The sequence below is a fragment of the Dermacentor andersoni genome, chromosome 4 (genome assembly GCF_023375885.2).
Source record: "Dermacentor andersoni chromosome 4, qqDerAnde1_hic_scaffold, whole genome shotgun sequence".
NCBI classification, from domain to species: domain Eukaryota; kingdom Metazoa; phylum Arthropoda; class Arachnida; order Ixodida; family Ixodidae; genus Dermacentor; species Dermacentor andersoni.
In genome coordinates this window covers 90,910,444-90,937,726 of record NC_092817.1, presented here as the reverse complement: position 1 = coordinate 90,937,726, position 27,283 = coordinate 90,910,444, and the positions used below count along the sequence as shown (strand labels likewise).

General features: G+C 44.8%; 1 protein-coding gene across 1 annotated transcript; it reads right to left on the bottom strand.

Annotated features, from left to right (window-relative positions):
• Window positions 1-761: 761 nt before the first annotated feature.
• Window positions 762-27,280, bottom strand: LOC129386322 (putative fatty acyl-CoA reductase CG5065). The gene is made up of 11 exons (XM_072287628.1): window positions 27,132-27,280; window positions 24,164-24,306; window positions 21,504-21,579; window positions 18,270-18,449; window positions 16,338-16,444; window positions 15,115-15,289; window positions 12,510-12,628; window positions 10,803-11,042; window positions 7,546-7,675; window positions 6,924-7,051; window positions 762-2,140 (listed from the first exon to the last, which is right to left on the bottom strand). Exons 1-11 carry the CDS (start codon window positions 27,267-27,269, stop codon window positions 1,978-1,980), a joined length of 1,599 nt encoding a protein of 532 aa, XP_072143729.1. The 5' UTR covers window positions 27,270-27,280; the 3' UTR covers window positions 762-1,977.
• Window positions 27,281-27,283: the final 3 nt, after the last annotated feature.

Genomic DNA, 27,283 nt, shown 5'->3' with positions numbered 1-27,283 from the left:
CCGGCGACGTAGCTGGGTTAGCACTACTTCCGCTGGTATCTGAGTGGCGGAGGCAGCGTCAGTAGCCATAACAGCGGAACCGATGTGACGCCCGCTGCGAAGATCCAGGGCCGGCTTGTGGCGAGAGTACCCCGCATGTCCACCAAAATGTTACGAGGAGAAAATATATGTATTCACAATATATACAATTACAAGGTTGTAGCTCAGTAGTCAGGGCAGCACCATCTACCGATCATCGAGACACTTTAATCTTCTCTTCACCTCCCAACGTCCCTTTGTCCACAGCGGCACACACTCGTACCTGACAATATACCGGGGCATCACACACGGCGACAAGTGGCCCCAGGGGTACACACCCAGTAGCGCACATCGGCCCGCATTCTGACGGTCCTACTTCCGGGATCGGCCCACGAAAATGGCTAGAAAACACCGGATGCAAAAAAAGTGGTGGCAACTTTCTTAAAAAAAGAATACTAGAAAAAGAATACATGTGGCTTCTCTCATAGACTATCGCATCGCAGCGCTCTCAAGAAGGAAGCGTGCGTTCGGCTTTCAGTGGCGATTGCTTACCTGAGACGGCGGCGCACCCTTTCGGCGCTCCGCCGAGGTGCAGACGTACTGTCAGGCCTTGATGATGGGAGTGGCGGTCGCTCCCTCCGCCATGGTCCGTGCGGACAATATTCCACGATTGCATAATAATGCAATAATGAAAGACGAAAGAAATAAGCAAATTCAAGCAGTGAATAGCTTTGATGGTGTAAAGGTTAGATTTATTATTAGAAGCCACGCGCATTTATATGCCACTTCCGGAAACGAAGCATTTGGTTATTGTTAGTACTCCTTCCTGGTTGTTCCCGTGTCCCGAGTTGCGCCGTTAAATCTGCCGTTGAGCAAGATCTGTGCCAAGCAGTCCGAGCGAGCGCGGCGTATAGATTTGCTGCTCCAACTGCGTGGGCGCTCGCGTGGCTGATGTGTGTCGGAACTAGTTTCCATGAATAGCCATTGGCGTAATCATAGTGTTACCCAGAAGTGTGAAATTTAAAAGAGCTTTCCACTGTTTCTGGCACAGCAAGTGCAGGGATTGAAAAGGGCTAAGCACTATACTGCGATGTTGTTTGTCGGGCTCGGGTCATAGGGATCGCATCATCTTTGACACGTGCGCCGAAGTGTCGATGTATGGCATAAATGCGATGTTCTCGAACTGCTGAACTGCTGAACTAGAAATTATCCGTAAAAAAAGGAAGGCAGAGGCCAGTTGGTCAATAACTTTTTTGACCATGTTCTCAAATCACCAACGTCTTCTACACTGGTCTCGCTTATGCATGCACCCAGCTGCCTTCGCAAAACGTGTACGGCTTGTAACTAGCGTAAGACGTATCATTGAACAAGATACAGGACTCACTTTACGTGACTGCACAGCTTCCTTTAGGTCATCATGCCTGTAGCTTGGTGCTTCTTATCATTTTCTTCTTTCGTATCGCAGGGGATAAAGTGCGACCAATTGCTTTACCTTATAGCCGCAAGCATCGGACTCATGAAATCCAGCTCCGGCGGCGATATGTCCTGCAGTGGCTAAGGATTGTGCAGATAACGGAGTCTCGTGTTTGTACAACTTGGCACGAAAGTTAATGGGGCAGATTCCACAGCAGTTATACGCCGACGAAGCTATATCCCTTATAGCAGTAACTTTAGAATGTCTCAAGATTGTGTATACTTTGCCTTCTGCGGGCTTGTGCGTGTATGCAAAATCTATAGAGAGTCTACTGAAAGCAGCCAACTTTATTTCATTTAGTCAATTTCTGATTCATAATGTATTATGTTGAAGAGCTCTTGAAATAAGCCAGCAGACATGATTTACGAGGTCGTAAGCAGACAGCTTGCTCATATATATTCTCTGGACTTATATAGAAACAGGTCTACAGACTTTCCACGAAAGCGTCTATTAGTTTATGTGAGGGATAGGAGCTACGTTGCCTGCTACAGCTTAGGCGGCAGACCTAATGGGACTAGCAGCGTTTCGCATGTCTTTCGACCAAGCAGCATCGCTGTGGTGCCGAGGTTCCACGCTGTCGGCGTCGTCAGCAGTCGACACGCTGAAGCAAGCAGGAGCGCCTGCAAGGACAACCGCATGGCGTAGAGCCTGCGAAGGATAAATAAAATTGTCGTTGCCTGTGATGCCTTCACTTGTTCAGTTCTTGCGCTGATACGTGGAAATCCTTATTATCACATGTAATTCGACTGGTCTCTGTACACTTAATGTGCACTGTTATTTTGGCGTACTCAAATGTAAGGCATCCTTCTAAGAAGCTCCTTGAATATATGTCACAAACACAAGAAAATGTGCCAAATAATTATAATTTGGAGTAGAACAATATTATTCTGCGTTCGGTCGAAACTGATAAAAATGTATTGACCTAAATTATGTGAAGAATGTATGTAGCCAAGCTGCCACTAACGAGTTTACGTGCGCACTGTCTACGCTGAATAGCCGTTCTAGACACCTAAAACATTTCGTGGTCAGTGAGGCATAGCGGTCGAACTCCAAGGCAACTGCACGGCGCTTTAGCTGTGAAATGTAACAACTTCGATTAAACATTTTTGTGTCACCAAATTTCTGAATTTAGGTGCAATATGTTTTTCGTTTAATTTCGTATTCATCAATAGGACGTGTGGCCTGCGACTACGATAACGTAGTCCCTTAGGACCCAATAAACTTTTTTGTCTGTCTGTCTGTCTGTCTGTCTGTCAAAAGGACGGAACCGTTACACCGACCGTATACTTCCTGTCACTTTTCCGTCATGTCTTGTTATTACTTTTGCCTTTTTTTCAAGCCACGAACCACAATAATTGATTAACAAAGTCTCTGTTGAGTAAATTTCTTGTGCTAAACTAAAGATACAGGAAGCACACAAGCTTACTTCTCCCATATTTGTTTATTGAAAATACTTGAAGACATGACGGTGATACTTGAAAATACTAGAGGATGGTAGTACTATGCGGTGTCAGTGAGCGACTTTTATTCTGTATCTGCGCTAGTTTCATTTTTTATCTCTTCACTTTCCTGTCACTTTACCTCCCCTCCCCTTTCTCCAACCAGCATAGGGAAGCAATCCGGATGTTCGCCTCTGATTACCCACCCTGCCCTTCCCCTTTCTTTTGTCTCTCCCACTCTCTTGAAGACATGTATTCGTGACATCTGTATAATTTTCGGATTTCGGTGACGGAGCACTCTTATTAATTTTTCATATGAACAACAACAACAACAACAACAACAACAACAACAACAACAACAACAACAACAACAACAACAACAACAACAACAACAACAACAACAACTGTAATAATAAGCTATATTTATGTGCACTGCAGGACGGAAGCCTCTCCCAGCGATCTCTAATTACCCGTGCTTTGCACTAGCTGGCTCCCAGCTTAACCTGCAAATTTATTTTCATAAACCATCTAATTCGCTGGTGTCCTCGGTTGCGCTTACCTTCTGTTGGCACCATCCTGTAACTCTAATGGTCTACCGGTTAACTGCCGTACTCATTACATGACCTGCCTAACTCCATCTTTCCCTCATAAGAGGAAGCTTTAGCTCTGGGCCTGCTGTCTAAATACACGGGAAATAAGAAATTGTTTTTCTCGGCAACCACTGCAACACATTTGATTGTTTGTTGCGCTTAAAAGAAAATATTTATAGTCTAGTGACTGTTGGTTGCGAATTTTTTATTTACGGCGTCAATATTATAGTAAAAATTGCCAAAAAGTTGCAAATAGCCATAAAAGGAAACTATAGGTGGCTTGACGCACTGGCGCCGCCAACGTAACCGGACGCGGCCAACGCGCTCCGACGCGCCCTGCGTCTAACGACGCTCGCCCGCGCGCCGATAACATGGAACTATAAACACGCCATTAGAGCCGCCCCAGCCCAGGCAATCCGATAGCAACGAGAAAAAGATAACGAGCTGAGGGAGTGGAAGGCCGAAGCAATCCGGCACCGTCACCTGTGGGTTACTTGACCATGACGAAGGCCAGGTGCACGCAGGACAAGGTTCTCTTACCCCTCTTTTCCGCTACGGGAAGGGTTTGTAATTTTTTTTTCACCGATATCAGATATAACGAAAACATTTTTGTGTTGGATGTGCGACTTCATTATAACAAGGTTCGGCTTAATGCTCAACCAAAGAGCGGTACACAAATGCATAAGCATCCTGCACTTACTGAAATGTAGCTGCCACTGTCTGGAATTGAACCTTTGACCTTGTGCTCAGCAGCAGAACTAGTGCATTGAGTTGGTTGCATGAAGTGGGAAAACGATTAAAAACTCGTAATACAAAAAGACGCCGGACTCGAATCTTATTGCTGTGAAAATAAAGTTTACGCGCTCTCTCTCTCTCTCACAATACAAATAATCACAGAATAAATGCATGAAACTCCATGAGGATGGGTGGGAATACTATGAATTTGTTCGTATCTGTTTAACATCCAATGTCCATTTGGTCGTGATCTAGCCTCGACCTGGGCGAGAGCGCCGCATGTCCTGCACTAAATGTTTCGGTAAATGTAATGCATGGTGAATATTTTTTTCGCCAAGATTAAAATTGTTATTAAGGTTTCATTACGTACACGATTATTTTTATGTTGGCTTTGTCCACGTGAAGTTGTAGCGTTTGACAATTTATCAAGGAGTGAGAAGACTTTGGGATCGTGTATCGTGCATCCTTGCTTGGAAATGCATACGCACGTCTGATGCACACTTACGATGGCTAGCCTTGTTTTTTTGGGGACACTAAATGCGAAATCTCCCGCGTAAACACACATTGGACGTTTATTACGCTTTGTGTACAAAATGTTGGCTGGCCAGTCTACAAATATCCGTTACTGTGTTAATGGATCGCCCGTCTCTCGATATAACGAAAACGGCTATAATGAATTACCGGATACAAGTAAGTTAAAATATTTCTCGCTGCAGCTGTGTTAAACGTGTATGCGTATAACGAATATCTGATGTAATGGAGTTATTTGTCTTTTTGACTGTTGGTTGCGAATTTTTGATTTACGTCATCAATATTTTAATAAAAATTGCCAAAAATCGCAAATCGCCAGAAAAGCAAACTATAGCGTTTAAAACTCTGAAACTCAGCAATGAGAAAAGATAACACAATTCTGTAAATTGCACCTAATAGTACACATAAAGTGGACAAAATTGATACATATGGCTTTTACATAGATCACTAATTTTTGAGCAGAGCTTTTGCAAAACTCTTGTAGCCTACGTAAAATATTCGCGTAATATATAAATTGGCATATCAAATTTGTCCGCTTTGGATAATCCAAAGAAGCCACGCGAGCCTTATGCACTGACTGAGACTTCGTGCCGTCCTTATATACGCCATGTTATCGCCATCTTGCTGGCCGTGCGGACAGCCCGGACTGTGAGAAGCAGACTATATAGATCATGTTCGCTGTGTGTGTGTCCGCTGCAATTGCGTGAAAGACAATTAAAGGTGGGATCTTTCGCACTCATCAATAACCGGCCACTTTGTGAGAAGCTTCCTTTAGGTCCATTGCCAAAATACTCCGCGAGTCAGGCCATGAAGGTCATTGTGTGTGTGTGTGTTTTTTTTTTTAGAAATAGTGAACTGCTTATACGACTGTAGTAAGGGTTTCAGGTAAACTTGTTTTATTCATGCCTTTTCTCATCATCATCTTCAATTTCTCCCTCTGCTTTTGTTCGCCTTTCTCCATACCTTAACCCTGTGTAGCAGGTTAGAATACAGTAGTTCATGATAGTAGTTCAGGCCGACCTCTCAGCTTTTCTCTCATAATGAATCTCTTTCTCAGAAAAAGGTCCTATAGTTATGAAATGTATCGGAACCTCTTGAGCAATGTACGTTTAAAAAATAAATACACAAACTATGTCGATATTAAACAAAAGAAAGCTAGCAACTAATACACTTAAATAAATGCAATATAAGAGATACTTTGACATGAGCACAAAGCAGTGTAATACTATACATTAATTGATTTTGCGTAGGTATTATATATATATATATATATATACATATATATATATATATATATATATATATATATATATATATATAATGAAGAAGAAGAGCACGACGTAGGTTGAATAGGCACAGTATATTTGACTAACGTTCCGGCTGGTGGACCAGCCTTTCTCAAAGGCTGGACCACACACATATATATATATATATATATATATATATATATATATGAACGCATGTCTGCATACAAACCTATTTATGTAGGTATGAGGTAAGAAAACTAGTATATAATAAATTGTGTAAAATGAAGCTAATGCATACATTATTATGCACGTCACGACATTCACAAACAAGCAAAAAGGCAATTGTAGTTTGTTGATAACGAAAAAAATAGATTTTAATGTCTTTTTAATTTCCAGATTGAAGCTTCAACAGCTTTACATCAATAAAAAGTGGCACAATTATAAAATTATAAAAAGCTCGCCGTGATTTGGTAAAAATAATTTTTTTTTACGCGCGGACTTCACAGTATTAGCTTTTTTCTGTAAGGATTTTGGAATGAAGTAATCGGGCAGGTTGTTGGTCTGACAAATACCAATGTTGTACTTCGAGATCCTGACGACAGACCAAAAGAGTTTTGTTTTGTCCATCGAAGATATGCAATAGATTTGTTATAATCGTTTTGGAACCCATAAGATCTTGATGAAATCACGCAGTGATTGGCCGAATCACACATTTATTGACCGATCTATGTAGAATAATTTCATATCTTCTTGACACAATGTTCAATAGAGAGAGAGAGAGAGACAGAGAGAGAAACTGCACCTCTCCTTAACAGGTTATGTTTAAAGGCCACCTTCTGATGACTCGGACAGCACACAAGCCATAGTTTGCATTTACAAATGTACTCACCATCTCAAACGGCTTCGTGCATTTGGAAGCTCCGAATCTTGCGCGTTGAAAAGATATTTGCGAATTCCCAAGAAGTAATGATCCCAGTATGATTGCCAGTCCAGGCTCCGCATGTCAATGTTGAACAACTGAAAAAAAAAAAAGAATGATAATGAAGTCCGTTATTGACAGAGGGAGCTGACTGGGGAGGGGAATGCAGGGGGTGGGGGGTAAGCGAGGCAATTGCTAGACGGCGCGTTCTCAGGCCAATGCGCTTGCTGCGGTAAAGCTAGACAAACGATGGAACATGTTTCACTAGAATATGAAGACATCTGCCCAGGGGTCGATTTAGGCACCACTGGCCTTCTTGAAGCCCTTGGTTTCAGCGAGAGCAGGGGAAAAGTAAACATGTCCGCAATAGGTATTGGTAAAAGGCGATAGGAAGATTGGTGGAAGAAAAGTAGGAAAACGACAAAAAACGGAGACGTAAGAAAGCAAAGTAAAACCGCCCGATGCTTGCGTCGGCGGTTAGGCAAATTTGACGTCAGGACATTGGAATGAAAACATATTGGAATAGTTTTACGTTATAGGGCCCCAGTTTAAATTTCAGCGATAAGCATACATTATCCATCTTTAGACGTGCCTGTTTATCCTTGGGAGAGAGCTCACGTGCAAGTCCCACGACGTTGTTCGTTCTGAACAGCCATCCGTGAGTCGTGAAGTACTGTACAACGTCCATGCGTTTGCGAACATTCTTGTAAAGTTGCACGAACCTGCAGAATAAAGAAAAATGAAATAACAAACAAAAAATATCGAGCCATTATAGCCGCGAGCTCGTGGTTGTCGACCAAGTACTTCGTTCGCCATATATTATCGCACTGCGGCATGATTTTATGACAGTTGTCATGCGAACTAAATGTAGGCTAATCGTTCGGAGTCCTGCTGAGCACATCACGACTATCCCCACACTGCTCGTGCACAACCGTGTAGATTATAGTCTAAACAATAATTAGATACTATATCAGCCGCGAGGCATTTGGTTGGGTTTATTGCGCCCTACTTACGAGCCTTACTTATCAGCGACGATATTAATTGATCAAGTTTCACAAGAAGAAGTTGCGGTGAAAGGGCTAAATTAAAATATGAAAGAAATAGAAGTCTTCAAACCGATACGACTTCCGTGTTCATTCTTTGAACGCTTAAAAGCTCTGTAGACCCTCCGATTATCGCAGCGGAAGCTGACTGGGCTTTGAGACATTTCTTATTTGCATCTTTTGAGTCAGAATGTGATTGCCCAGTTCATGTCCCTTACAGTCAATAAACTCGGCAGGCAAGAGCTATTACGGCTGCAAGACAGCAGGATAAAAGGGGCAGCGTATGGAATCTCGCATGCTGCAAAGCTGTAGCCAATTAGGAGCGAACGTGAATTTTTTTTTGCACAACTTCTCTTGAGTCTGCCACCAAGACCTCATAAAGTTGACGCCGCACTCGCTTAAGTAGCAGAAGTATAAAATCTTCATTATTCATCAAGTCTGATTTGCATGAAACGTATATTTTCCAGTAATATTCGTGGCACTGGAAAGAACAGCCTTGATGGTGTCCGTTCGAGTTTGAGTGTACGTTTAGTAAGGTTACTTTTTTCACACAGTTTCTCTTATGTCCTGGGTATTGTGGTTGCCGATAAGTGAAAGAAGAAAAGAAAGTGAAAAAAGAAAGCTCGAACGGCAGTCTCATCACGTATATATCATAACGACCACTCTAGCCTAATACTAGTTACTTCGTCTCACCGACGTTAATGCCATTAGAGACTTTTAGCGTGTCCGCTATTGCGGCATACCGGGACGGTTTGTGCGGATTACCGGATGGTCGGGGGCGTAAACGTGAGCGGCCGGAGCAGTACAGCCGCCTGGTGTTGTAGAGCTCAATCAGACAAACGCAGAACTAAAATTGCAGTAACCTACTTTATTATGCTTCGCTGCTGGTGCAAATTGTGGCAGCGGCGTAATTGTGTTCACAATTACACCGCTGTCGAAAACTTACACCCCAGCTAAGAAGAATATAGTAATTGGCCCTGTGTTTAGGTGGTTGAGCTTTGCACCACCAGATGGCGAAACCAATCTGGCCACTCACATTTACGCCCCCGACCATCCGGTAATCCGCCCAAACCGCCCCGGTTTGCCGGAATGGACGTCAGACTCTGAAGTTTTGCAAGGCGCGTAGCGCCACCTGCCGGTGCGAAGAGGCAGTAATTGTGTAGTGCGAAGCCCGACTCCCTTGCTAAGTTGCCTATGCAGCTAGCGACTGCGAAACAACGATTTAACTAGATTTTGGTCCATATTGCGAGTGTTTTGCGCATTTAAAACCCAGACAGCGAGCTATGAATTTCTACGCTAGTCGGACGCGCCGCCGAACTGCCATAAAGCGCTTGCTGGCTCACTCTTCAGACCGATGGTGGAAACGACGGCAACCGCGATAGCTCCGCGCGCTACGAAGAAACGCCGCAATCGACGCTGCTGTTGTGTTGTAAATTGCCATGAACGTGAAGGACTGAATCACAACGTTCAGTTTGACCGATTTCCACTGCGATCGTATGAAGGGAAAAGGCGAGAGCGCTGGATACGGGCCGTTCAACCTGTTGGCCAGGTAATCGGATATTACTTGCATTCCCCACAACACAGCGACTTGCATGAGAAAGTGCGATAATTTTGTTCTTCTGTAATTGTGTTGCGTAGCCCTGACGGAGGACCGTGGTAACCAAGCGAAAACTCAAGAATCTGCAGCCGCCACTTCGTTGATAACATAAAAAAACAACGTTGCGAACCATCCTGCTTATCCATCGATATCTCGCCTTTTAACAGACGTCCGCCTCCGCTTGACACAACAAGTGGAACGGAGAAATTCGGCAGGTCAGCTTAACCAAACATTTTGGTTCGTTTATGAATTCAAAATCCTGCTCTAGAGCATCGTTGTATGGCGAGCTCATTTCTACTTTCGGTATTTTGTATGTCCTGCGCCGATACAACAAGCACGCTTCGCAATGTGCTGAGCCTGCTCGACTGCGTTTTTCAAATGTGAGCAATAAAGTTGCTGTAGGAACACTGGATGAGTAATTGCGAAGTAACGCACGTACGTGTGTAAAGAAAATAAAATGTCGCGTTTATTTACATTTATTTGTGCGCGCTTGTTGCTCGAAGCGTCTGCGAAAAGTTCAAATTAAGGTACTGAGCGATGCTGTAGCTCCTGCGAGAAAGAAAGATGCAGTGCGTAGGCACTGTAGGAGCTTACTTTCGTTATGATCGCACGCTGTTTGCTGCCTTGGAAAATGTTTTCTGTTTGCTTCCCTGGAAAAGGCTATGAAAGGATTTACTCTGTAAATAATTGCGAGACAAAACATTACGATAAAATAAAGATATACATGAAAATATAGGGGATACTTCAGTCTTGTGTTCAGGACATATTCAATATGAACCAATTTGAAATGCTTAGATTTTTATGCTGATATGCCTATAGACAAACCGGATGCCCTCTGTACATGCGAGTTGCAGCACGCCGAAATAACACCCGAAACTTTATTTTATATTGTTCACGTACTTCGCCCTGCTGAGCTTCCTTTCCAAAGCGTGGATGGGCGGAAGAAGCTTTCCAGGTCCTTGATTTTCAGGAAACCGTGCCTCAACACAAACGAAAGAGAAGGGTCCATTGTGGCCTATGCACCTTCGCTTGCAGACAGCTCTCCTTGCACTACTCAGTTCGTGCCAAAGCTGCGATGGGGGCGCTGGTCACGGGTTTTTCCGCAGCGCCGCCTGGGCAGAGTCTGAGGTCTATAGCGGACACGTTAAAAGTCTCTATTAATTATTAGCGTAGCAAAACGCGCGGTGGACTACGGTAGGTGATACCAACCTTGGCTTTCTTCTCATCAACTTCAAGGCCAAGTCTGCGGCGCTCGCAGGCAGATAACGCAGGCAATAGAGATGGATGTTGTACCGCAGCTGGCTGTTGGTCGCGAACATCGTGGGGAAGAAGCGGGCATCTGGCAGTGGATATCGCGAGCCTGCTCTCTGTATCGCTTCAACCACATCAGCCCACGTGTGTTGCTGAAGGGTGCCGCTCGTGCAGTGATACACCTTCATGTACGTTGGCCTGCAACGAGAGACTTTGTCCGTCAAGTGTGAAACAGTCCACTTGTGAAATGGTCGTGGTAAGTAAATGTGCAACACCGTGGGGGGTGGTAATGTTTTTACGAAATACATAGCGAGAAATCAGACTAGTGATGCGCTGATCATATCCCGATTTAAATGGGTGTGGAATTCATAACACGCTGGTGCCGCAAACAGTGGGGCATTGTGAACCCCCTCATTGCTAGTTGTCATAAAATGACAAGCACTTTGGTAGTTTCTTCATTAACGACAGTCAGCAGTCATCACTGAGTTGGCAACGTTATCTGATGCTTTATTACCTCGACGCACTGCTTGACTGCGGGAGAGTATTTGAATGAGCAATCACCGTAGAATAGATTGGAAGGATAGGTGAAATAGAGGTGTAGTGGACAGAGAAATATTTGCGCAGCTTTCTCAGAACGCACGCACGCACGCACGCACGCACGCACGCACGCACGCACGCACGCACGCACGCACGCACGCACGCACGCACGCACGCACGCACGCACGCACGCACGCACGCACGCACTGTCTTTAAGAGAGTGATGAATGCATTGGCCAAAAGACAACTATCATGTATTTTAACTCGCTCTCTCTGAGTAAAGCTGTGGGGTCAGCCTCTATGTTTGCCAGCGGCGTCCTCGATGCGCTAACATACTGCTCTGAAACTTGGTGCCTTTCTTGTTTCGTCGTTCAAGAGCTTTAGTTTCTCTACGCGAAAGTCTTACACACGCGTATAAATGATATGGCAATTAATTCCAAACTCATGCGGGGCACGAGGCAAAACGCAGTTTTCGCCTGTCCCCAAACGTAGCATGAAGGGCATGAAGAGCAGGGACCAACATCAGCAGCATCTAGACGCGCGGTTGAGGCACGCATTGGCTTGGTGGGAGGCATTTCATGAGTTTTGCATTACGGCGTTGTCGAGTCACGAGCTTAGCCACCTACTGGTCTGTCTATTCCCATTTTCATTGTTCGCAATGTTCGCAGAATATTTATGGCTAGAGGGATGCGCAGATAGCGTTCGTTTTCACTCTTCTAGTGCTTTCGAGCAGCTGCTCGTACAGTACAACCGCGCGACAGTACAGCTCAAGTTATGGCGGCACGCAAGAAGTTCCCGTTACACGTGCTGGGGGAGCCACTAAGCACGAGTATGACGCCTCATGACACACACACACACACACACACACACACACACACACACACACACACACACACACACACACACACACACACACACACACACACACACACACACACACACACACGCACACACACACACACACGCACACACGCACACACACACACACACACACACACACACACACACACCCACTCACACACACACACACACACACACACACACACACACACACACACACACACACACACACACACACACACACACACACACACACGCATATCGTACGACCGTGTATTGCACGCTTACCTTGTCATAAATGTGTGCCAGGCGACGCATATGAGCGTATTAGCCACAATGTCTACAGGAACGAGGTCGACTAGGTGCTTCTTTTCCGCGATGAACAACGGTAGCAGGCCCAGACCTAGCTGTGAAGGTTTGGAAACAAACACGACACCTTTCACAAGCCTCTAAGAGTACACACTGTTTTGGTCGGGTGTTTCTGCGAGGACTTTAAACAATCTTTATACATCGCCTGAGGCAGCTAGCACAAATGTAGTCCTGAGCGAGTGTGCTTGAAAAGACAGACACTACCTGCTTGACAAATCGAAATTCATAATCGTATAATAAAAAAATCACTAAAAATTTTAACTTGATTAGTGAAAAACCTGGACCCGAAAACAGTTTGAATGAATTCCTCTATAGATGCGCCGAGTGGGCATCCAAGCAATTGACCTTAATTGTTCGATCATCAATTAGTATTGGCACGTTTCCCTCTTCTTGGAAGCCCGCAAAGATCGTGCCCATACACAAAGGTGGCCCCGCTTTCGATGCTAGCAACTAGCGACCTGTATCACTGACAAGCACTTGGTCTAAACTCCTTGAGCATATTGTACCAAAGCACTTAATGACATACCTTGATTAAAATAATTTATTTAAACATTGGAATTCCGCCTTTATCGTACTCAGTTTTCACATCAAACTCTGCCAGTAAATTTTTTAGATACTAAACCACCTTGTGTATCGTTAAGCTTTATCGTAAAAGCGTTGTTAGGTTGAGTGTGGCTTGTGTGCTTCTTGGCTTTTTGTTTGGTTTGCCCCATTCGCCTGTCCTCGTGCGCTAAATCTTTTCTTCTTTTTCTCTTGCAAGTGCACTTCTCTTGCTTGTGTACGCTAATTACTACTCTAATAGCCAGTAAAAGGTTGACAGCATGAATAAATGAAATGAAATGAAAACTAATTATCGTACGGCACTCATTGCAATTTACAAATTGTTATAGGGGAGTTCGCGTCGCTGATCCACTCAGAACGAATTCTCAGGATAACACCAGGTTCGAGATATAAATTCCCGAACTTTGAGAAAGCAAATACATTTTTGGTTCCCTTACTTTTGTGATTCATTAAAGGGCGATCTGTTAAAAAAGCAGGTGGAGCAACATTGCGATTTTACCTCATGTTTGGTGGCACATATCTCGAAAATGACGTCATCCACAATTTTTTTTTTAAGTGGGAATGCCTTGCAGTGAAACTGGCAAGAATGGGTAAATTGCAGTATCTACCGTAATATAATTAGGTTAAAATAATTAACATGTATCGCTAATTAGTCAATTAGGAATTTATCTTTCTCGTGGGAATTAAGTCCACCTCTTCTAGTAGCCAATCTCAAGGACAACAATAGTGCTCCCGACCACAGGAAATTCCGATAAATTACTCAAGGTCTTCTCAGAATCAGCTAGTATCTAACCCTCGCTATTAGAACTGATCAAATATTTGATCAATACTTACCCCTACAACGACGCCAGTGCAACCGTTGTAATTGTCGACCCAGCCCTAAAAAAAGAAGAATACAAGCGGTTACTCGAATACAATTAATACGCTTTCCTAAAAAATTATCGTAAGTGCTGTCGGCATAGTGCCCTTACGATTTACCGACACATACCCGCCAAGCATCGTATTCAAATGGACAACGAAGGCAGCCGCTTAACTACCCACTGCCCCTCGACACAACCCTCCCTGTTCACGCGGCACCAACCAGTGAATATGCACTTGACGCCATCGCCCGCTGTGCTTACGCAAGGGAAATTGCCCGTGACCGCCTTCTGAAATCCCAAGAGAGACAAAAACGTTCGTACGACCGGCGACACCGAGACGTGCAGTTCCCGCCTGGTTCTTTGGTGCTTCTATGGTCTCCGTCGCGTCAGGTCGGCCTGTCCGAAAAACTGCTGTCTCGTTACACAGGCCCATACCGAGTGCTTCGTGCCGTGACTCCTGTCACCTACGAAATCGCACCTACGAGATCTGCTTCCCAGTCCAGTGATATTGTGCAAGTTACACGACTGAAGCAGTTTCACCCTCGTAGTGATGACATTTAGACGCTCCGGGACGTCGCTTCTGCCGCCGTGGGATTGTGCTACACGCGTGTGGTATTTGCTTGTTTGAACGAGGCGCGTGGGCGCCATCACTCGAGAAAAGAGGAGGAAGAACGAACTGGACTCGCGCGGTGAATCTAACGGGTCAGCGCTGCAACCGCTGTTGTAAACATAACCTGTAAATACTTGCTCGCCGTACTGACTCGTCCTTCGCGTAACAATATATTGCAAATCAGTTATCAATGCGAGAAACCACGAAGATAAACACAGTGATAAATTGTCGTAGTTAAGAAGCTTGGAGAGAGTTCCAGGACGCCTCCTACATCCGATACGTAAGCGCCCACCACCGGCACATAATTTCGAGGAGGGGGCTGACCTGGGAACGCCACCACTGCGAACATCACTCCCGTGTTATTTTACCTGCTAGACAGCTGGAGATAGAGATATGAAAGTTATATTGGCTAGGGGGGAGGGGAAAGGGGAAAATATTCGCCAGCGCCGTATCTGATCTTATATTTTATGGTGAAGTGAGGGTAATAGCTCACCGGGAGCGGCTCAGTCAACGAGGCAGTGACAATGGAGGGCCGTACGATGACGACGGGAATGTTTCCTCGTTCTTCCAGCAGCATCGATTCAGTTAAACTCTTGGTCAGAGTGTACGTATTTGGATGGCCAAACAAGCACTCTTTCGTATTGCCCGTTGCTTCGGCGCCTGCGGACCTGCCCAAGAATAATACTTGTTATACGTGACTGGAAGGAATTTCATTACGCTTAAACAGAACGAACCAATTTTTCGGCTTTTAATTACGTAACATTATATGATTAGGAGTGTGTGAGACTACAGATCACCTGGTGCGCGCAAAAAGTTAGTGCCTTCGACAAATAACGCAGCAAAAGAAAAAGAAAATCAAGATGGGGTATTCCCCAAATTCGACTGTGACGTTTTTGAGGCTTAGAGCTAATCCTATAACCTTGCGACCGCGGCATCAACATTTTTGCAGTAAAAAAAAAAGTTCTCGCGGCGTACATTATATATATATATATATATATATATATATATATATATATATATATATATATATATATATATATATATATATATATATATATATATATATAGGAACTTGAAGGCAGTGGTTTATGCACCCCAGTGCATGTCAAGAATCTCATCACGAAAAGAAAAACACAAATACTTAACGGACAGAAGTTAACGGTTAGAATTCTCTATCGCCGCTGATGTACGGTTAAAGCTGTGAAACAACGCGAGACACCTTCATATATTGCGATTCTTAATAATGCATACTCTCGAGTTGCTCTCAACGAAGCATGGCTGAAAATGAAATTCTTGACGACCACGAGCTCGTAGTGTGCCGCGATGGAGAGCTCGAATTCTGCCAAGTTAAGTGACTTCGAGATGCCAAAGGGATTCATAATTCACTGCAATTTATTGATTGGAAACATTATAAGCGATTATTAGAGTGACACTTTTGCTGTTGCTACCAGTATTTTTCCTTGAAAGAAATTTTACCAGAGGTGGCCTTCCATTAAATGTGGAAAACGGGAGTGTGACTTCAGTTGAGTTTCACTGAGTTAGCCCAGTGTAACTGTGCAAGAATATATATATATATATATATATATATATATATATATATACGGAGAGGGAGAAAGAGTGCAGGATAAATGAAAGGGAGGACTGAGCCCGCTTGGCGACCCTATTCTCGGAAAAGAGGAAAGGAGAAAAGTTAGAAATGCGGTAAGGCGTACTTACTGCAAAGCTTCAAAAAATTGTTGGGCATTTTCACACGGCGGTTTTATCACCTCGTGGACATCCGGCTTGTCACAGTTGCAGTATGCTGTTGACACATGCACAAGAACCTAGAACGAAACCCGCAGGCTTAAACTTAATACTTAAAACTAAGTAGACCTGCAGTATAAACGCAGCACTTCATCACTTACTGTAACTAGCAACGTATGACTGTAAGGTGTGAAATACATTGTACAAGGTATTCGAACAGCTATGATAAAATGAAGAAAGATGCCCTGCGACTTACGCATCTATTTCGTAGTTGCTTACAGAGGTCCAGAACTCTCCTTGTGCCCAAAACGTTGAGTTCGAATGCATCCCTGAAATGCAAACAAGTCATAATTTTGGAGTTTTATAATTTCTGCACTTTTATATCGTTGTAGCGTTCAGAGTGGTGAAGCATGATATTTGAACGTAGGGCGCTACAACGTAAAGGTGTTCGAAACTTTTCTATTCAAATTCTGCATTCAGCCCTGCAGGATTGATAAAAAAAAAATTTCGGGCCACTCCCACTTCGCTTGTCTGTCACGCGACGTGACGAAAACTGCGAAAACGCCTCATCTGATCCCATATGTGCAGACTGATCATGCATGATTAGAACGAACGAAAGCAAAATAGTTATTTCTGATTCGACGCCTTTTTCGCCAAAGTACTGTGCTATTGATCAAACGTTTTCCGGCGGCGTCCGGTTCGCCTGTCGGTCAGGCGACATCACAAAACCGCGAAAACTCACCGCGCGAAAGTTACGCGGATGCGTTAAAGACGCACCAACATAACGACGAAAGATGCTGATTTTTTTTCTGGATAGACGGACAGTGTCCGTTCTGAAAGGACTAGAAGATGGCTGCCTTTCGTTTTCTTGAACGAAAAAAAACCAGTCAAAAACACAAAGGATAAGACCTTGTCTTTTGTGTTTTTGATTGGTTTTTTCGTTCAAGTATGTACCAACTGGCCCAGATTTCAACCTTTCGTTTTCTCTGGCACTAGGTACTCGGAACGGCCGGGGAGCACGGATTTATTTGCGTAGAATAAACATTTTTCCGTGGCAGCATAACGTTGTCGAGCCCTTTCGGCACGCATAAGACATCGCTCTGCCAACTCTTCTTTGCTGAGGATTCGTTTTATCAGCGTTCTTGACCTTTTGTTGCACGCCGCAACGATTTTGACCAGGCACCGTAAGCTAAGCAAGGGGAAGCGGACCAATCGCAGTTGCCGGCATCACCCTCCTCATCCGGTTATGTATTTTCACTGTGCTGGCGCGGCACCACTGAAACTTTCTCCACTTGGGCGCGCTCCTTGGCCCGTGTCAGCCAATTCCATAAGAAAATTTGCTCAATGCAGGAAATTCTGTTCCCTTTGAAAGCAAGAAAAGTGACCTCCTTTGACCGAGGAGCGCATTTGATTTAGCTTTTTGAACAACGCTGCGGATTACCACCCGATGCTTGTGTCGGTGGTTATGTAAATTTGACGTCAGGATATTGGAATAAGAAACAGATGGGAGTAGCTTTATGTTATAGGGCGCCAATAATGCGCACGGAAGTGACATTCTTTCGCATTACGTCTGGTTTTTGAAGAACCATCACTTGAAAAGATTCTCAAAGTTTCATCAACCACATAGTTCTACTTATGACTATACAATGTGCGACGTGTGAAATCTTTGACAGCAGTTTGCACTGTTAATTCGATATGCGCTAAACTGCGAGGAATATTAAACCTGTCGATTTTTGTTGCACTACTTTGCGTTACGGACGTCAAGTTTATGACATAAAAGAACTATACATTGCTGTTGCGTGACTCCTTTTTGTTGTGTTATGAATGGCAAGTTTACGACATACTTTGCTGTTGTGTGACACTTCATTGTGCTGTTTAGCAAACAGCCGAAGGCGTTTATCTCACTTGCCTGAGAGGCTCATCAAACTTGATCGTGGCACCGGAGTGAAAGACGACAGACACATTGTCGACCAAGGTGGCCCGATCAGACGTACTGAGCCCCAAATCTGGCTGAGCCAGATCTCCTGCCATTGCCGTTACTTTTTCAAGAGCTCCCGGTTGTTCTTTCTTTAGGTGTTCGAACATCTACGAACAAAAGAAAAAATGCAAGACAGATAAAAACGCGGTTAGTTACATCCTACACTGCTACTCGTAAATCTATAGTTTGTGCCCAACTGAAGTCAAGGCTGGAAGATTATTACGTATATCGCGGAATTACTTTTGATCGTGCTTGGTTCGACGCTGATCGAACTGAGTACATCTTAGCTACACGTGGCTACACGCTCATATTCAAGAACACTCGACTGCATTCGATTATTCTCGACTCGCACTCTGCAAATCGTAATCCAGACTATCCAAAGCGGCCATAGATTATCGTTAGAAATCTAGAGAACAGTGAGTGTGGGCTCTGAGTGAGAAAAAAAAATCCCTAGAACGATTGGTATACGTTATAACAAATATTAAGGTACCACATTGGCGCTTGTGATTACGCGCATGAATTTGCAACAATGTTTTCGTAATATCTGTGCTGTGCGGCTTTGTCAGTTGTCTGACGCAAAAGTAGCGGTGAAGCCACAGCAGAGATCGCACAATTGGCACAATATAATGCTAATGAGGATGATGATGGTTTATTGGCTTTGAACAGAGCGATGACAAACAGTCACCTAGCCTGCTTGATTTATTCACGTATATGCTATACATGTTTTTCATTCCAGCAATTTTGTACACATCTCCTTAATCTTGTTTTTCTTCCTTAAACTTTCTCTGTCTACTTTGTGCCACTATCTATGAACTGTTACATGGCGTTCCATCTGCTGTAATAATATGCGACTGCAATGCGAATTGCGCACGTATCAACGCTACGTGACGCGCATCTCAAACCGCGTGAGAAGTGGCACAATGCGATGAAAATGATAATGATGATGATGACTATAATGGTGGTTATGATTTATTAGCATCCCATTTGAAGAGGGGCGCTGACAAACTGGGACCTAGCCTGCTTGGCTTAATCAGGTATGCCATACATGTTTTTCATTGGGGGATTTTTTATGCATCTCTTTAATATTTTTCTTCCTCAAGACTTCTCTGTCTAGCTTGTACCGCTACCTGTACAAATACGCCATGGCGTGCCAGCTGGTGTAATATTATGCAACTGCAACGCAAAGTGTGCACGCATCGACGCTATACGCGGCGCGCATCTCAAATCGCGTGTCTATAGCGCGCTAGAACGCGTGTATAGGGCAATATTACTTTACTAGGAAATGAAGTTTATTCACTCAGAAGCTAGCAAGCGCTGGCACAGTGGGACGAGCAATACTGAAGAGCTGCTTGGACTAGATGTAAATTTGTTTTGTATGGAACGTTCGTTTTCAATGCAAGTCTGGTGAGGTGCAATAACTAAATACACTGCATACTGGAGTCAATTAGATAAGACTTTTGCATACATTTTTTAGTCTGCATTCGTCACTCTAATGGGTCTATCCATTCTACAGGCCGCAGTTTTTTTATCACTAACTTTATGGATTAAGATGATATTACTCGAGATCGTGGTAGACGAATTTCATCAAAATTGGCAGTAAATATATTAAGTAAAACGGAGCTCAGTATAAAATTAAAGGCTTGATAAATTTATCTGGAGATTTCATCAGGACCTGGTGCTTTGGAGAGCGGTAACAGTATCCCAGTAACAGTAACTGTAATAACAGTATCGTAATCCTCTGGGAGAGGGTTAACTAGGGAGTCTAAATGTGCCACAACATCAGGATTGGGCTTGTGAGCAGAACTGAATGGCGTGCAATATATTTGCGATTGCTTGATAGTATTGCTCATCCCACTGTGACTTTGCCATTTGAAACATTCAGAATACGTCAATGTGGCTCCGTTGTTTATAAAGACGTTCGCATGTGCTACACTAACTCTTCTACCAATACATTATTAATGGTAATCTGTCCGAGCCGGTATCTATTCTTTCCTCTCTAAAACAGGGTTGTCTACTATCGGCACTTCTATTTGGCCTTTACTTAGAGCTACTGTAGATAAGCACTCAAAAGTGCAGTGACATTCATGGTTTTAACATCTTGGGCTACGAACTCAATGTATCGGCTTACGCAGATGATCTTGCCTTTTTCTGCTCAGAGAAACCGAGTATTGACAAAGTTCTATGATTGACTTAAAAATTTGGTATGGCTTCTACTGCCCAGATAAATTGGTCTAAAAGCTTAGGTATTTGATTTGGTTCACGAGGATGTACGCCGGCTCACTATACTGGTATAGAATGGACAACCGTGCCACCTAAATATCTTGGTGTTCCTTTTGATGCGTATAAGCTTAGTGCCCATTTCTGGAGAGAACGTGTAGCGGCACTTCAACGCCATGCGGATACCTTTACGCCACACTGCCGTTGTATATTTGGCAGGGCGGCGGCTTGTAACTTGCTCCTGGCCACAAAAATATTTTGCGTGCTTCCATTCAAGGTTCTCATAGAACATTCACTACTTTTGTGTGGTCTTCTACTTATGAGCCTATGAGGATATATAATATCTTTAAACCCGTATGTGCTAATGGACCTGGTCTGGTGCGTCTATTTGTGCGACAGATTGTTTGTCGTTTCTTTTATTTTCAAAATATTTCACATCCAACACTACAGTCATTCATACAATTTAATTCAGTGAATGTTTTACCCAACCTCGTTGTCTCATGCCAGGTTGTCGACCTTGTTTGTGCGGTTCTATGTATGAAGTGTATTTCCCTGTGCAATTCCTCTTATTTCGGTTTTCTAGTGAGCATCTCTACGCAGCGTTCAGAAAACAGCTGTATAAAGGTTTAATATCAATGATTTTCCCACCTCCCCTTTATCGTTCTGCAGTTATCCAGTCTGCCAGGGCCCTACGTACTTCAGGGAGTCTGCAACATGCCTTTATCCTTATGTAAACATTTTTTTCTTGAAATTTTTTGACAGGATTAAGACGAAGAGCTTCTCCTGTGCAACACATCTCTCCCGTCTCTGGGCTTTGCTGGACTTCTCACTGCACCTGTGGGGCCTACCGCTCCCTACATCGCGGTAATGGATGTACAACCTGCCGAGGCCCCTCCCGGTTCGCGTTGACCCGTGGACATCGTTTCGAGGAAGTCAGGACTTACATCGAGCGATAGCGAAGACACAGAGCTGTACTCCGCTTCAGGTGACGAGTCCTCGGAAGATAGCTTTCGACCTGTCCTGGACCACAAGGCCAAACGAAGAATTATCAACGCATCGTCGGCGTCAAGTTCGACCACAGTGAAAACTGCGCCTCAGCGATGGCCTCACTCTATCCCGTTTGTGCCACAGAACGCTGCTGACAATCTACGGGTCCTCCACGGGCAAGCACTCTCCGTGTATCTAGAAAACACCGTGCCGAATGACATCAAGTATGTCAGCATAAACACTAGGAGAAACATCCTGGGAATCGTTGTGATGAACCCGAGCGCGTTGAACACACTAAAACATGTAACGCAGCTGGGTAACATCAACGTTCAGTCCATCGTGCCAGCGAATGGTGCCACAATAACAGGAGTCATCTATCACATTGACAATGATATACCTAACGCAGACCTCCCAGTTCTCATAAAACCAAGTGAACACAACGTCATTGTGCACGTTGGTCGCCTCGGTAACACACGTTGTGTTAGGATAACGCTCAAAGGGGACTGTCTTCCGTCCTACGTGAACGTTGGCTGCTTTCGCTACCAGGCTCGACCATTTATTCCAAGACCAATGTAGTGCTTGAACTGTCAGAAGATTGGCCATGTGAAGGGTGTTTGCAGAAATACCTATTTGCAGAAAAACACTATTTGATATGTTACCTAATTGGATGACAAAGCTTATGGAAGACATGCATGTTGGACCGAAACGCCGAACCCGTTGTTTCATCGAAATTTCAGCATTCTCAAATGATTGGACACTTTAAGTACATGTATGACTTCACAGATTTTCAACTGGACTGGTACCATCTCTTGATAAGTTGCTTCTCGTTGCCAGTTTTTAAAAGTTCAAAACTAGTTGCAGTTTTGTGCGGTGCATGGCGTCCTCAACGTGATCTATAGGTCCTTCCTAGGCCATGAATACGAGATGTGTTGGCTAGTGCTTGCACGTTTCTCGCGTATAGTATGAATGTTGCATATTCATGATGGAATAAACAGCATGTAAAAAAAAAAGCGCTGGCGTGGCTCAGTGGTAGAATAACTGACACCCACGCAGCGGGCGCGGGTTTTGGGAATTTTTTTTCTCATTCCCGGCGATAGCTGGGACGGACACCTGCGGTGGCGGACAGCATCGCCAATCGAAACGGCTATTAGGATGAACCTGCGTAACGGCTCACGCTGCGAAAATAACTATTGGCGCATTAGTGATGCTTATGAAGGGCATATACCTGAACGATCACTTGTATGAGTAGGTTGTGCAACCGTTGTGTAGTCGCTGAGACCACTCTCTCCTTTTCCTCTTTCTACTTCCATTTTTTTTATCTACCGGATGGGTTTCCAAACCAGACGCTCGACTGGTTGACTTTACTACCTTTCATCTTCTTTTTTTTTCTCTTTTTCTATCTCGCGAAGAAAAAGAAATGAAAACACATTTCCGACCATATATCTCAAAGGGGACAATATGTCAGTGTCCTTCAACCTGATACCAAGTAATTTTCTTCAAAAATGGGGAACAGAAATGGTGGGAATGGGGTCAGTTGAACAATTTAGTGACCCGTCCTGAAATCTGCTTTTCTTTTTTTTTTAAAATGAAGTTTTCTTTTTCATGTTTCTTAACTCCGGTGTCTGACATATCGCCGTCGTCATATCTGGCCGAGAAACTGGGCCCATTTTGGAGATAATATGTATTCAAAACTGAGCCATGGCCGGATACTGTGCAATCATGGGTGGAAACTAGGTGGGCCGATTGTCACGCCGCGGCGGAAGGTACGCGTCCTCGCAAGGGTATGAATGGGGATTGTAACGCGAGCCAACTCTGGAGACAGTGCAATTAGAGGCGTGGGCGGGCCGGTCCTCATTGTGCTATAGGGTTACAGTCGCTCAGGTGTAGCATGTTGACCTAACTGCATTGCCTCTTTCTTCGTGTTTGGTGTCAATGTGGGAGTTTTGGATTTTGCGCATGCAAGTGGGTTTAGGTATCCACTCCCGGCCTGCGTTCTTTTGTACTCCTTTGAGGTGCTTTCGTAAGTCAAGCGGTTTGCGTGCCCTAACTTTGCGTACACCAAATCTTAAACTCCCTAGTTGTGCAGGTGTAACAGAGGCCTTCCACATAGCTGAGACGAGAGAAGGGAAAGCACGAAGAACAATTAACTACGACGTCAGCGTGAAGCGAGTTTGGAGAGGGATTACTTAGGCGCTGGCGGAGATTTGTACGTCACAAATCGCGTTTGTATATTTCAGTGCGACTCCAAAGGACACTTAGCAAAGTTTGTATCGGGAATTACAATTGATTATCGAACGTGAAATCGTAACGACTGTTCATTTCGTTCAAAGAATAAAGAAGTCAACTTATTATCCGGCAGCGGCTTGAACAAAATGAATTTCATCACATGCATGACATCAGCCTATTATCTACATTACGTAAAAGCGGCTTCTACACAACGTAACGTAGTACACTTTACATAATGTCAAAAAATTAATCATTAATACAATCATCTCCCTCAAAGAAGCCTCGCGTTCACCGATTACCACACTACATGGCATCCGCGTTGCTTTCATTTTTTTTTTTCAATTCTGCAAGCATTGTGAGTTATGGCGGCCGGACGAATACATATCTTTACATATAAATGGGGATGTATGCACACACCTGTGAGTCGAACATTTTCTTGAGCCTCGCCTGTGGTTCTTTGCCGCGCTTGCTTCGCACGAGGAGGTAAACTCGCTTCAGGCCAGAGCAAGATCTCAGGAGTTTTTCCAAGAGAACCTGAAATATGGGTGTATAGGAATGAAACGCACGTGGAGTGGCACTCTGGAAATGCGTTACTGTTTCTGCAGTTGCCATCAACTTTAGAAGCTTTGAGCATGTGATGCTCTATATAATTGCCTCCTAATAGGCCTATTTGCACACTTTTGATAGACGGTTTACAGGAGCATGAGGGAAAAAGATCTTTAGCTCCAGTTATAGTTCAGAGAGAAGAAATAAGTGTGCTCGTTCATCTTCTCTGTAGCAGAAATAGCGCCGCTATTTGGTGTGGGCTCCGCTGGTCATCGGACATGAGCTTCTGCTAACCATGCCGCTCACCTTTTCGCCGTAGAAGCTCCAACATAGCAACTTGCAAAGACGCAATAACAGAGGCATGTATCTCCTCATTGCACAAACGTACGGCTACAGATGACACTTTTTCACTCTTTTTCACTGTTTGTTGCGTGCTGTCTTCCACATGCACTAGACGACATGCGCCGCTGAGAACCGTTGTGCTGAGCGCAGCGCCACTTTTGCGCCATGATACCGAGAAGTGGCGAACTACGCTCCAGACGGGTCGGTCATGTACGTCTTTCTCTATCGGTCGGTCAGCACACCTACTCTTCCAGCCACCATAATCCTGTGCTCGCTATGCGGACGCGTCTCATTCGGCCTACGGGCGCCGGAATCGCAGAAAGATCTCACAAATTGGACGCTCAATGCGCTCAATGCTAACGTTTCAGGTGAGTTTAGAGAAAGCGGAAGATAATATCAATAGTTCCTGACGATCAACGCGAATGAGATCCCAGGAACTATCCTGGGATCCCATAGTGAAGCGGCAGCCGTGGATGCCGCCATGTTGGACAGCGCTATTCCTTAGCGTGTGTAAACATTAAGCAGACCACACGTACGCTTGCGGACGCGCGCAAGCTCGCGTGCGCGCGCCCATGCATGCGCAGACGGTGCGGCATGGCTCGTACGCGTCGAAACGCGGCGTGATCTCGCGCGCTTGTGCTGCTTCGCGCCGGCGCGCTTGGCTATGCAGCTGCAGAGCGGTACATTCAACTCTCAGTGAAGCAGATTTATATCATGCAGGAAAGTGCTTCTTCTTTCCTTTTTGTGGTGATCTAACAGCTATAAAAATATAACAATCACGTTTATAGATATCGAAGCATTTTGAAACACTGCCAGTGACAAAGTACGAAGCGGTGTCTGCCAAGGCGTCTGTGAGTGTGCCCAGTGAGCGCGCGCTGTCGCGCTAGTCCCGCGTCTTTGTAGATGCAAACCGCCATGTGACCGCCATTCCTCGCGAGGCGGGGCAAACGCAAGGCGCGCATAGGCGAGCTTGCGCGCGTTCCCAAGCGTACGTGTGGTCTCCGCTTTAGATTTCTGCGCTCGCCCCGCGCTTCGAAGCGTACGATTAGTTCTGCACAATCTGCGCATGCGTGAGGCGCCTGGGCGCGAGGTTTCGTTCGCTGATACGCGTACGTGCAGTTAGGCATCTAGGCGCCCGTTCGAGCGGCGAGTGTCGGCGTTACTGGGCTTCGGAAACAGTGCGCATGCGCTACTTCGTCTGCGGCGCCGCCGCCGCTAGAGAATGGGCACTGCACGTGCCACACGTTCCCGTGTTCACGTTTTCTTTCTGAACAAAGAGCAACATAGCTGATGGAAAAGCTGCTAAACGAGCCACCCGAGCAGAGGCCCCGTGCCGCCGCCGAGAGAGCCCTGTCGTTCAGAATCCAATTCTTTGCCACAATATATTGCGAATTCAGAACACCTAAATAGCTGCACTGAAAATTCGCAATAGGGAGTATCGTAATCATCGGTGAAATTTTTTCTTCTTCCGTCAGACCATCACAAGAGCTTGTTGTTAAATTACGCTGTAAGTACCGCGACTGTTTAGTATATGGCTGGGCTTCTAAGGTAGTACAAATTGGGCACTGAACCCTCCCACTCTCCCCTCAATGCATTAAACGATAATGCTATACCAACTAGCTCCCGTCGAAGCATTCTTGAAAGTATACGGCGCTGAAAATCAAGAACGCCTCTTTTTTGTTCTTCATTCTTCTCTGAACTGGCCAAACAGTTGGTATTATTAGCTCCTCAGGACAAGGTTTTAGTAAGGCAACTACGGCTTAAAAGAATAACGCTGCGAGTGATGATAAAGAATACTTGAAGTAAAGAATGTAGTGTATACACACGGCTCTAGGGCTATTATTTCTTTGGCAGTTGAAACAATTGAAACAGTAAGCTCTTGTATATAGGTGAAATAGATAGTTGTAAGATCACTGACTGTTGGGCCAGTTGGTGCACCTTGTTGTGTTGAGCGGAATAAGGGCGGAGCGGAACGAGACAGATAGTTATACCATGTCGGCTAACCCACTTGCTCTTAATTGTTTCCCACCATTTCCAGCGTGCGTGTCACATTTACAATAATCAGAAGAGCGACGGTGGTTACTGAACTGGCTGACCCACAGAGCTTATCACGCGCTGTTTTGGGGCTTCTTTTCTATAGCTACCTGTCTGTTGTGAAGGACAACGTAAGTATTAAAGGGAGGCAAGAAACATGCATGCGCTAAAGGGACATTACCGGCACCTCAGGAAAATGTGTCGGCGCTGCAACGTGGTCGCAGAACCCAAACCTTGCGCTGCTTTTCTGTGGCTACACGGTCCACATCGTGCGCTATCATGATCCAATATTTCCACAACTCCCTAATGAAGCTAAGGGGGGGGGGGGGGGGGAGAGGGGTAAACGCACGGAACTCAGCAGATTAATAGTCCCCCCTCCCCCCTTAATAAATGTAGACGTCACAAGGGCCGTGAAAATCACGGTATCAAAAGGTTACCTTTCCAATGAATCCTGTTCCTCCTGTGATGAGCACCACCCGATCCTTGTAGAACTGGGCTACCTGGGAGCCATCGTTTTCATCGTGGACTCCCACCGGTGTGGCACTCTGCTGTTCTAGGTAGGCTTCAGGTGGCATGGCGGACGCTTCAT